This window comes from Monodelphis domestica, chromosome 2 (genome assembly GCF_027887165.1).
Source record: "Monodelphis domestica isolate mMonDom1 chromosome 2, mMonDom1.pri, whole genome shotgun sequence".
Lineage (NCBI taxonomy): Eukaryota > Metazoa > Chordata > Mammalia > Didelphimorphia > Didelphidae > Monodelphis > Monodelphis domestica.
The window spans coordinates 489,159,403-489,172,023 of record NC_077228.1 but is presented as its reverse complement, the minus strand read 5'-3'; the positions used below and the strand labels follow the sequence as shown (position 1 = coordinate 489,172,023).

The window sequence follows — 12,621 nt, the reverse complement described above, 5'->3', positions numbered from 1 at the left end:
AGTCACTAGTCCCAGATCACCATCCCAGAAGCAAAAACAATTCTAGCCCTGTTAGATGTATATTATTTTCTAGATTCTGTTTACTTTAGGCTGTATCAGTTCATGTAATTCATCCTACCCTTCTGTGAATGCTTCATATTCATAATTTCTAATAGCACAGTAATATTCATGTTCTATACATTTTAGCCATTCTGCAAATGTGGGATCTACTTTGTTTCCAGTTATTACTATTAAAATGCTTCTATATTTTAGTGTAAGGTACCTTTCTTTCTGACTTGATCTCCTTGGCAACCCTTTATTTTATAGATAAAGAAGCTACAGCCAGAAAAGAGGAAGGGAGTGACTTGCTGAAGGTCACACAGCTGGTAAGAGGCTCAAACAAGCTCAAAAAAGGCCACATACCCTCCCTCCAAGTTCTCTAGATCTTTCATGAAACTACAACTTTTTATCATCATTTTTGATGATATCCTTTTAACAGCAGTGATTGCTGTGGGCTATGGGAATAAGGCAGAACATAAGGGAGGCTTTATTGTATGGGGATGATCCTGTTTCTTTCACATGTGGAAGACTACAAAGATGAAGGTGACAATTTTCACCTAGGGAATGGAAATTTCCTCTCTGGGACAATTCTCTTAAAAGAATGACTCGTCTTTCTCCTGGGAAAGGAAGGAGGTCCATCAGGGTTGAGCAGTGCTGGATCATGAGTGACACTATAAAATAAATGTCAAATCCAAGCTAAGTGCTCTGGGCTCACCCATAAAACTACCCTAGAAGATGTGCTGGTCACTTGTCTTTTTCAAAGACTACACTTATCCCATGGATGGATCCCAGGCACACTGGCCACCCATACCAGGTAGGAAAGGCAGGCTCAGGAGACTACTGGAAAAACAAATGATAATGATACCCTGTTGCCATGATACTCACAAGAGGGTAGAGGTAACTAGCTAGTTTTCTGAGGACCATAATGAGATTACCATTTCCACCCTCTGATGTTGGAAGAAGGGATATGGAATACTTGTTAAACATTATGGGGAGACAGAAAGCCTATGCTTTGGAAGTTACTTGAATAAGTGGCATATTTTAGCATTCCTAGAAAGATAAGAGTTTGATAGTATAACTAGAAACTAGACAGCAGATCCTTCACTAAAAGAGATTCTAGAATCATAGATTTGGATCTGGAAGAAACCCCCAAATCCATTTAGCCTACAGATGAAGAATCTGAGATCCAGCAGCTTGCTTGAGCTTCCATAGTCCATATCAGGGGTAGGATTGGAGCCTAGTCTCTTAATTCCAGCGCTAATGTTTATTCTGCTTTACCTGGCTACCTCTCTCAAGAAATACAGATAAAACTCAAGACAAAGGGAAAGATGGGGTAGCTAGCTAGCTAGCGCAGTAGATAAAGGATCAGGCTTGGTGTCAGGAGGACCTGGTTCAAATCTGGTCTTGGACACTTCCTAACCATGTGACCCTGGACAAGTCGCTTGACTCTGATTGCCTAGCCTTTACCACTCTTCTATATTAGAATGAATACTAAGATAAATAAAGATTTTATTTTGATATTTATTTATTATCGTTTAATAATAAAAAGATATTTATTTAAGAAGATAAATATTTTTTTAAAAGACAAAGAGAAAGATGTTCTAGAACTTCTGTATGATGTATGAGAAAAAGATTTACAATCTGGAAATGAAAAGGAAGCTGCATTATGGGGAGATAGGAACAAAGAATATATTGAAGAGAAAAGAAAAGGATAATGGATAAGAATATTTTCAGCATTGAGGCAAATTTTACCCAATAGGTGTCACTGAGCCTTGGCAGTGTTATGTGACTAGAATATGATTCTGGAAAGGTACGTCCTACCTTTCTGGTCCAGTCTGGCACAGAGGCATGTTATAGTTATGACAGGACTAGAGACTGGACTTGTGATTGCACTGGCATAGAGAATTCCCCGGTGAGATAAGGAAACTCACTGCACTGTCTCTGGGACTCGGTCATAGAGAGATGTCTACAGCACTGATGAGTGAGGTAATTGCTTGGTCTCTCAGTCTGTATGTATCAGAGGCAGGATTTGAACCAAGTCTTGTGATATCAATTCTTCCTCTACCATGACTCTGCTAAAGTGCTCTCTTGCCTTTGTCTCTGTCTGTCTGTCTGTCTGTCTGTCTGTCTGTCTGTCCCTCTCTCAAAAGTAAACCTGGATTACCTTAATGATCATTTCATTATTCAACTAATAAGTAGAAAGGCTCTTCTGAATCTGATTCTCATCAACAAGGAGAAAGTGATTCCTGGGATGACAAATAATCATGGCAAGGCTTCTAAAAACAAATTGTACTCAGTTCCAGTCCTCAAACCCCTTGAAACTCATGATCTCCATGATTTAGACTTGAAACCATAATTTAGTTCAAAACTTCCCTTCTATTGTGGACTCTGGGGAGGTGGAGGGAAGAGGGAATGGAAGGGCACCAACATCTTCTGTGTGTCAGGCATTGGGCTAAGTGTTTAACAAATGGTATCTCATTTGAGATAATAGTGTGGGGGAAGTTTTGACGGAGAGTCTCACTTTCTACCCCGAATTCTGCTTATTTTGCTTACAAACATTTGATGTGTGCTGGTGAATAAAGAAATGAGACCTGAAAGGGAACCTTCATATACTGTTTCTCTTTGCCAATGAAAGTGATAAATACGGGGAAAGGCATGTATGATTAAGGAGGCCCAGTAATCAACCTTGTATTGACTTTTGTCTTGCTTTGTCTCCTACTTCAAAACAATATGCACAAGGATGATGGAACACTAATGTGTGCTTTATAGGCAATCAGGGGGAGGATTATAAATAGAACAAGTTTAAGAATAAAATAGATTAGCTTTCATGCACAGTCTGCTTGATAAAAGGTATCAATTTACATTTAAGAAATGGGAATTTTCAGTCTGATTCTCCCCTTTAGTCCTCTAAGGCAAAGCAACGAGCCCTATGGGGCCACTAAAAGGAATATGGTATAATGGAAAGAGTAAGGATTTAAGTCCTTTGAGTACTTACCATCTGAATGACCTTGGACAAGTCATTTAACCTCAGTGGTCCCTTGGGTTTGTTTTTTTTTCTGAAACAAGAGCCTGTTTTTCTAAAAGATGAGGAGATTTAAAAAAAATTTTAAACCTACTTTCTGTATTAGAATTGATTCTAAAGCAGAAGAGTGGTAAGGGCTAGACAATTGTGGTTAAGGGACTTTGCCCAGGGTCACACAGCTAGGAAGTGTCTGAGGTCAGATTTTTAAAAATTGAGTTGGTTTACTAGATGGTCTCTGAGTTTCCCTTTGACTCTGGATCTATGGTCTTATGAAATAACTTTCCTTTTCTTTTACTAGTTCTTTCTGTGATTGAAGATCCTCTCTCACCACACAGATCTATGGAGAGATTCCCTCCACTGGTGAAACAGTAACTTGGATTTATACAATACCTCTCTGCCAATATCTCAAGGTGACATTGGGTATAGTATATATAAATACTATACCTCTACTCTCTCATTTAGGAAAAATATGCATGGTCATACAACACAAATCCCTACACTGGCCACGTCCTCAAATGGATGTCTCATTCTATGCTCTGAGTCCATCCCCTCTCTGTAAGGAGGTGTAAAGATGAAAATAAATAATCAATAACTATTATATTTTAAAAGTTTTATTAATAATAACTAAAGTAAAAGGAAGTACCTGAACTCAGCCCAGTCCTGTGAAAAAAAGGGCATGGGAGGAGTCACAGCAAACTTAAATACAATCAGGTAATCACACAAACATGGATATGCAGGAGAGATTATAGAGAATTTTTGGAAATGTAGTTTTTTTTTATATTTTAGGGGTTGGAGAATTTCTTAACTATACAGAGGTAGGTAGCCTGCTTCATCATCAGTCCCCTGGAGTCAGGGCTGGTCATTGCATTGATATCAACAAGAGTTTTAGGGTCTTCCAGAATTATTTTTCTTTACAATATTGTAGTCGTTGTAGAAATGTTCTACTGGATCTGCTCATTTCATCATTTTTTTCATTGTTCATATTTTTTAAACTATATTATTTTCTTAATTACATGTGATAACAATTTTCCGTGGATCATTTCATCATTTTGAACAAGTAGATCCACGTTTTTCTGAATCTATCTTTTTTGTCATTTCCTATAACTCAACTAGAACTATAGTCATAAATCACTAACTGTGAATATCCATTCATCCAGTATTACCATTACAGTATTACCACGACCATATGCATCTCAAGGACATCACACATTCAGGGAGCTGGCATAGCATATTGGCTGTCCATTTCTTCTCTGTTGCTCCAACTACATGACCAGTAACCTTCTTTTCCATAATCTCTTGGGTGCTGTCCTTTCCACCGTAACTTGCATTCAAGTGATCATTGATTTTCACTGTAGTCTTATTTATGCTCACCACTGTCCTCTATGTGATCTGTGTTTTTCAGAGACTGCTACATTCTATGATTCATAGTCACAAAGAATCAATATAAGAATATGGGTGCCAAAAAATTTAGGCTTTTTAAACTATAAAAATGTTTTCTGTCTCATAAAAAGCAGAAAAAATATTAAATATGAGTTTTTTGTTTTAGAGAGAAGCTTGGGGTCATTGGCAAGCACTGTACAATTTTCTAAAGACAATCCACTCTATTCACTTCATCCTAAAACCTAGTAACTCTCAATTTGGCCCAGCTTTGAGAAAAAAATCATCAGCATTATGGAGAAACAAAGGGAGTTTCTTTGTTCTGTACGTAGTGTTCGTTCTCTCTCTCTCTCTCTCTCTCTCTCTCTCTCTCTCTCTCTCTCTCTCTCTCTCTCTCTCTCTCTCTCTCCCTCTCTCTCTCTCTCTCTGTCTAGTGAACATGCCATCTAAGCTGTGGATGACCTAAAGGATAAACTGTTGGTCTTAAGAGTTAGGAAAACTTGAGTTTGAGTCATGTTTCAGATTTATTAGCTATCAATTAACTTCTCTTCAATTAATCGATAAACTGGAGACATCAGCAGCTCCTACCTCAAAGGATTGCAAAGTGTTTTGCAAACTTTAAACCATTATAAAAATGCTAGTAACTATTATTATATTTATGCCTTTATGCAAATTGCCCCCATGCCTGGAATGCACTCTCTTTTCACCATTACTTCTTAACCACCAGACTCATTTAAGGTTCAGCTTAAATACCATCTCCTAACTGGAATCTTTTCGGATTCCCTCAAATGTCAGTGCTGTTTCCCTCCTGAAAATACATAACTATATTAATTATGTATCTATGTGCTCATTGTCTTCCCAGATAGGATGCATGTTCCTTGAGAATAAGGATTGTTTGATCCTTTGTCTTTGTATCCTCTAGCACAACTAGGGAGCCAACTTGTGTAAAACAGGCTCTAAATCAATGTTGGTGGAACTTAATTGAATTGAATTGATGAGGACAACACAAATTAGTGAGTAAGGGTAAACAATAAGACCTGAATTGAGAAAGTCCTGGAAAAAGAGGGTATAGGCTGTTCTGATCTAAAAGAAGAAAAGAAACTATTTTCAGTGAATAACCAGGAAAGGTGCTTATGGCAATATTCCAAACTGGGAAAGAATACATTACAGAGGGAGGACACAGGTAATCACTGAAGTTATGGTTTATCTCTCCTATTTTCTCCCCTGAGATAGCTGTCTATTATGTCAGGAGCTTACTAGTCACACTCCCTCCTCTCTTTGCTGCATTGGCACTGCCTGGGATCTGGATAATTTCTCTTTAGAAACTTCAGTGAACTAAGGGAATAGATTATAGTACATCAAAATGGGTTCATAACTGGTTGAATAATCAAATTCCCAATGTGTAGAAAATGAATTATGGTACCTGGAAGGATGCCCATAATGGTAACCACAAGGGCTCTGCCCTTAAGCCTATCTGTTTAATATCAATGACTTAAAGATGCTGATGCCACTGTTATCTAATTTAAATATGAAAGGAAGCTTTGGGGAGAACAAGAATATTTTGTGGGGATAATAAATATTTTGGGTGATAGAATGAACAACCCTAAAGACCCTCCCTAAAAACACAATTAAACCAATGGACTCAATCTAATGAGATAAAATTTAATGACAATAACTATGTTAAAGTTCTGAATTTGGACTCATAAAAATCCAAGTGTGTTCTGGCAGTTGTATAATATACAAACTGTAAAGATTAGAAGCAGGAAGTCCAGTGAGAAGACTATTATGATAGTCAAGGCAAGAAGTGATGAATAACTGAACAAATGTGATGGCAATAGCAGTATAGGCAAGAGATATTGTGAAAGTTGAATCACTAGGATATGGCAACCAGATGATCTTAAGAGGGAGAAATGGAAGAAAGAAAAAGAGAGGAAAGAGACAAAAATGAACCCAAGTGATTGAAAGGATAGTGGTGCCATCAAAAGAAGCAGGAAATTTAGGAAGAAGAGTACTCTGGAAGGGAAAGGAGGAAGATGAGTTAGTGCCTAATACAAGCTTTTTTGATAATGTGGGTTTCAAAATTAATAATCAATTGGTTTTGTTCCTTTTCCCTTTTATTTTCCTCTTATCCCCAAATTATTGTAATTTCCCTTTAAAAATTATAACATTTGTATACACCTCTAGTTAAAATTATAAGGTTATATTTTCATGATCAATTGGAGGAGACTGATCTCCCAAAGGATCATAGGGAGGATGTATTGATTTAGAATCTTGAACTCTAGAGACTACATTTCCCACAATCCCCTTTTCCTTTTCCTGTTTGTGCATCTCCTTATGTGGGGGGGACTTTTGAATTTCTGTTTTCCATCCTCGTGGGGCTCTTTGGTTCCATGGTGGAAGAGGGAGGAGAGGCTTTTGGTTTTTGCTAGCCTTACTTCCTTATACTTCAAGATAAATATTTAATAAATATTGTTAAATATATAATACTTGGAGTACTGGATATTAATTTTAATCTTTACAATAAGAAAAATAAAAGTCAATGGAGGAGAAAAGAATAAGCAGTCTTTTTCTCGCCTTCATTTCTCCCTTCCCTCTTCCCTCAAGCCTTGATGTCTCCATAGGCAACAGAGAATAGCCACAAGGTGTTGTGTTCAGCTGCTCTGGTTATTGATGTCTCTTTCCAAGGTTCTCAATTAGACCAGGCTGTCTCCCAAAGGAATACCAATTCAGAACAAGCATCAGGTGATCCTTGCATGACTGAGGAGCTTTTTAACAGATGGAAAGGATTGGCACCAAGGGATATGTATTAGGAAAATGTCTTGATCCTGTAATAGTGGAGGGGATGGATAAGTAGGTCCACTAGTCCAGTCATGCAATTCATTATACAGACACAGAGCTGTGTTACACTCAGTTGATCTAATTATGGGGTTTACTGATAGCATACAAAGCAATTTAGTAGACAAAAGATACGGAGAATGCATCTTCCCTGACTGCTTCATCACCCAGTATCACCCATATTGTCTCTGGTGCTTGAGAAATGATGCAGAATCTACAATAGTATCCAGAAACCTGCCCTAAATTTTTCAGTCTGGTCCTGAGTGGTCCAGGGGAGTTAGATGCTACTGGGTTTAATACTGAGGTAGGCAAAGGGTGCTGGAACTCTTAATAAATGTACCAATCTAGCATATGAAAATTCTAGCCAATTAGAAGAGCTGGAAGGGATTTCAGAGACCATCTTAATCAACCTTTTTTGTTGGACTCATCCAAGGTCACACAGATAGTAATGATCATAAAATGAATTTGAACCAGAACCTCTCACTCCAGAGCAAGGGTTCTTTGCCTGTATCATGTTGCCCTTGAATTATAAGTGGAAACAATGATGAAAACAGAGCTTGGGAGAATCCTTTTGGTCTTAGGGGCTCTACTTAATGGATATAGACTCACTCTAGCCATTTCTGTTTTGATGTGTCCTCCACTCCATCCCCAAGAAGGGGCCTCATCTAATTAGACTAAACCAGTCCTCTCCATTGATAACATACAAAAGTGCAGCCCATGGTGTCTCTTGCAGGTATGTTGTATTATTTCTTTCATAAGATACCCATCTTCACAAACAATAATGAAGCCACAAATCTAAAATGAAGACCCTAAAATATGCCGAAGGCATTAGCAGAATCATTGTCTTTGCAAAATCCTGGATTTGAAGTTGGGGGTTGCAAACTAATTGGGATGTTTATATTATAGTGGCTTCCAAATCCCAAAATACAGAATCCATTATGGATGGGGTTAAGGCCAAAATTTTCAGCACTATTACCCAAATGTATTATCAATGGTCTGGGTCTTTTTCAGAACACTTCTAATGGAGGATCCCCAGTTACAGCTACATTGGAAAGGCTATCTTTTGGAATTCAAATGGGGGTATCCTAAGATCCTGAAGAATCACCCTAATCTCTCCTTCATATTTGCTGTCATTGACTCCTTGAAAGTCAGGATGATGACTGCTAGGGCAGGCTTCTGCTAGTGACCAGTTCAGGAGTCCTAATGCCTAGATTGGGAATGTGTGGATGAGCAGAGGTAATCCTTTAATGTAACCCACAGAGGAAAAACATTTCTGTTCAAGGACTTCAGTTGTGAAGGCTAGGTTGAGCAACACCAACTAACAATTTTTCATTTATTTTTTGTTTTTATTATTGTAATGTAGTCATTGCAAGAATAACACCTCTTTCCAGATGTTTTAAGATAACATAAATACTGAGATATAGTGACATTATAATTAATTTTCTATGATCTAAAGAAGTCATTTGTTCTACTAAATGGAATTATGGAGAATAACTAGTATATGTTATTCTAAGGTCTTTTACTTTAAATCTATGATCTTGTCACATTCCCAGGTCTGGAGTGATAGTGGGGCAGGAGCTGTGATAGACAGCTATCATAAGGTAGCAGGAGGGTCCCTTCTATTTGGGAATGAACAGCCATTGTTGTTGGGGGGAAGTGGATCTACTTGGCACAATGGGACCTCATTATCACTTCTGCAGCATCTCTTTGCTGTGGGTCTTTTGATAACTTGATTTAGGATCCCTTTTTACATTAGTCCAAGCAATAGAGGTTATGACAACTGTAAAAAGAATTCTTCAGCAAAGGAAAGGAGAGGAAAGGAAAAAGGGAAGAAAAGAAGGAAGCAGGGAAGGAAGGAAGGAAGGAAGGAAGGAAGGAAGGAAGGAAGGAAGGAAGGAAGGAAGGAAGGAAGGAAGGAAGGAAGGAAGGAAGGAAGGAAGGAAGGAAGGAAGAAAAAGGAAGGAAGGAAAGAAGCCTCAAATAAAAGCAATATAGCTGATCTTAAGATACTACTGAAAGGGTGTAATTAAGTGGCACAATGGGTAGAGTACAAGGCCTGGAGATCCTGGGTTCTATTCTTTCCTCAGACATGTCCTAATTGTGTGACCCTGGGCAAGTCACTTAACCCCTAATGTCTATCCCTTACCATGCTTCTGCCCTATAATTCCTACCTAGTATTGGTTCTAAGATAGAAGGTAAAGGTTAAAAAAAAAGACATTGCTGAAAAATAAATCTCACATACATCAGCATGTGGGAACCATCATCATCACAGCTAGCATTTACAGAGCATCTTTAGCTTACAGAGCATTTTACATGTGAGAACTCATTTAACTTCAGCAGACAGACAACTCTCAGCTGGACTTCCAGCCAAGAAATAAAATTCTTCCTCTCCCATTTGACTAGCTGTGTGCTGCTGGGCAAATTTCTTAACTCCTCTGAACTTCCTTTTCCCCTTGTGCAAAAATAGAGATGATAATAGCATCTACCTCCCAGGATTGTTATGAGGATAAAATGAAATAATGCATGTAAAGTGCTTTGTCAAGCTTAACGTATCATACAAGTATGAGATATTATCGCAATAAGCCTTCATGATAACCCCATGAGAAAGGAAGTATTATCATAATTTTAGAAAAGGCAAAATTGAAGTCCAGGGATGCAAAATATATAGCCCAAAGTCATACTGTTAATAAACAGTAGAGCCAGAGCTTTTGATCCAAATCTTTCCATTCAGAATCCAAGCCTCTCCTCTCTATGTGACAGATGCCTCTATCTTTGTATTATCCCAAAAGTCTAACATAGCACCTTTCACATAAAACAAGTTCAATAAGTGTTTGAAATGAATGGCAGGTATTTAATTTTAACCAAGTTTCCCTGACTCCCCCAACCCCACCCCATCACTGCAGAACTCTCCTTTCATTCCTCCCTGATAGACTCCTCACCATCATCTGCCTGATGAGTGTCCCTAGTCTTCCTGCCTCTCCTAGAGCCACTCTACATCTTCATTCCAGTCTCAGTGGATAGAATGGTTCTCCTGCCAAAGGCCAATTCTCTTATGGTATTATTGATCCTAAACAGCATTCCCTCTCTCTTTCTACTTATTTGATCCTTCCATTTTATTTACAAATTTACTCAGGCCTCTTGTCTTTAGATTTATCCCCATCGTCTATTATAGTTACAATATAAACCTATAGCCTAGTTATATCACAAAGTCCCCCCTAGAGTCTTTTGTTCTGAAGAACTGCCACTGTTCAATCTAGTATATCAAAGTGATTTTCAAATGAAATGGTCCAGGATGGGCCTCATTGACAATAACTTGAAAAAGATTAATATCAAATTGCTAGAAAATCAACCAAGAGGGAAGAATCATAAATATGCCTCTTCCTTCCTCTACTTCTTCTGCCAGTGTTGGTCTTATTTCTCTCCTAACAGGAACTAGGAGTCTGCAAGACCACATTCCTTTTTGAGGATACAACTTTCCCATCCAGTGAGGTGCAGATCCTGGAGACTCAGAAGATAGAGGCCATCCTGTATCCTGCTGCTTTATTGCCTTTGTTCCTTCATGCCCAGAGGGAAGGCCAGTTCCTGCCTCCTATTTCCACATAATGAAATGGATCATACTAGAATCATGTCAAAACCCAACTTTCTTCCTATTACAATTTGCAATCCACAACTCTGAACTTAATACAAATATACTCACAAAAGAGTTCAAACTAAATCAAATCTAAATGGAAACAAGTAGAAAAAGTTAGAAAACAGAACTTGAGCATTCCTCGGTTCCTTGTCTATAAAGACATTTGTCATGATCTATAAAATTTAGTATTTACTTTATTGTGCAAACTTAGCAAGAATCATTAGCTGTCCAGACTAAGAATCTGAGTCCAATGAACTAAATGTGGTTTGTAAACTTTAAGTGCCAGATTCCCAAATCAATTTATCACTTCCCTCTCTTCCCTCTGGGGGGAAGGAGTCCAATCTAACAAAACTGCATCAGTAGATTAAACTAACTTTCCTAAATGAAAATACTAACACACACTCTATTGTTATTTGTGGGTTTTTTTAATTGACTCCAATTCATTTGTCTTCCCCTTTTCCCCTTGCTTAGGTTCTTTGGAAGCAGCCTCATAAATCAATCCAACTATGGCATCATGGGAAGACAGGTAGGAGAGGGGCAAGATTCAAAGGACAAGGACAGTGTTGCCATCTCCATCCCTTCCCCTCCCTCCCTCCCTTTCATACCCAATATTCACTTTGTATATATTTTATGTTGACTTCTCTGTCTACACGTTGTATTCCCCCAGTACAATCTAAGTTCATTGAGGTCAAGAACAGTCTTCTTCTTGTCTTTGTATCTCCAAAGCTTGGCACAGTGCCCCGCACAAAATAAATGAACGCTGGATTGAAAAGAACTGAGTGGAAGGCAGCTCCCATGTAGTCGTCTATCTGTTAGATGGACGGGACATGGAGAGACTAGAGAGGAAGTAAAGTTCACCAAAGTCAAACAGTGAACACACAACAGATGAGATTCTGGGGGACTGTCAGTGGATCTTCCAGTGCATGGCTCCTCTTCCTCTAAGGAAGATCACTGCTTCAAAATCTGATTTTGTCATGACATTTAATAAGAAACTTCTAGCAAACTGCCAGGTTCTAGTCTTGGTTCTGCCACTGACTAGCTGTGTAACCACAGAAAATCACTTGGGGCGATTTTCTAACCCGTAAAATGGACATGTTGTCCATATACCCCCCACAACCCAAGGTTTCTTCTAATTCTCAGACCTAGGATCTTCGGAAGGGCAAGGCGCCTTTCACTTCTAACGGTCTAGGATTCAGAGCGTCATTTTGACCTGCAGTTCACATGGGCTCAGACAGGGGGAGGGGAGGGGGAGTTTTGACTCTTCTGGGAGATGAGCAGATGCTGTGGGCTTCATTGCTCCAGCTGTTGCCTCCATATCAGTAAACGGTGCCGGGGACGATCTCTACATGCCTGACGATCACGGGCCCCCAAGGGAGGGAGCTAGCTCTTTACCCAGCCTCCGTCTTTGAGGTCTTGTTTATCAGGGCGGGCAGATACCTGTGCCAAGGGGAGCGGTAGACAATGAGACTATTCAGGGCTTCAAGTGCTTCCTTCTCTCCACAGTATCATTCTTTGCCTCCTTGTGCTTTTTTGTTGTTCTTATTCTTTTTTAATACACTTTGTGGGTGTGGGTGTGGGTGTGGGTGTGGGGAGGATTTGAATTGCCAGCAACAAAGGTGTATGCTGGAGGACGCTTGGGCACTGCCCACACTTTGGGACTTGATCTCTACTCTGCCTAAGCCAAAGCTCACCGTGACAAACAGAACAGCAGGGTGGC

General features: G+C 39.0%; 1 protein-coding gene across 4 annotated transcripts in view; it reads left to right on the top strand.

The window, feature by feature from the left end:
• VTCN1 (V-set domain containing T cell activation inhibitor 1) overlaps nucleotides 1-12,621 on the top strand; it is a 102,783-nt gene that overhangs the window by 60,913 nt on the left and 29,249 nt on the right. For 2 of the 4 annotated variants that reach the window (XM_056819263.1, XM_056819262.1), the window contains exons 2-4: nucleotides 307-365; nucleotides 10,703-10,762; nucleotides 11,376-11,430. In XM_056819263.1, the coding sequence (XP_056675241.1) occupies nucleotides 11,411-11,430 (20 nt within the window). In that variant the 5' untranslated portion in view covers nucleotides 307-365; nucleotides 10,703-10,762; nucleotides 11,376-11,410. The remainder of the gene's footprint in view (nucleotides 1-306; nucleotides 366-10,702; nucleotides 10,763-11,375; nucleotides 11,431-12,621) is intronic. The other 2 variants (XM_056819261.1, XM_007485268.3) reach the window with 1 other exon arrangement.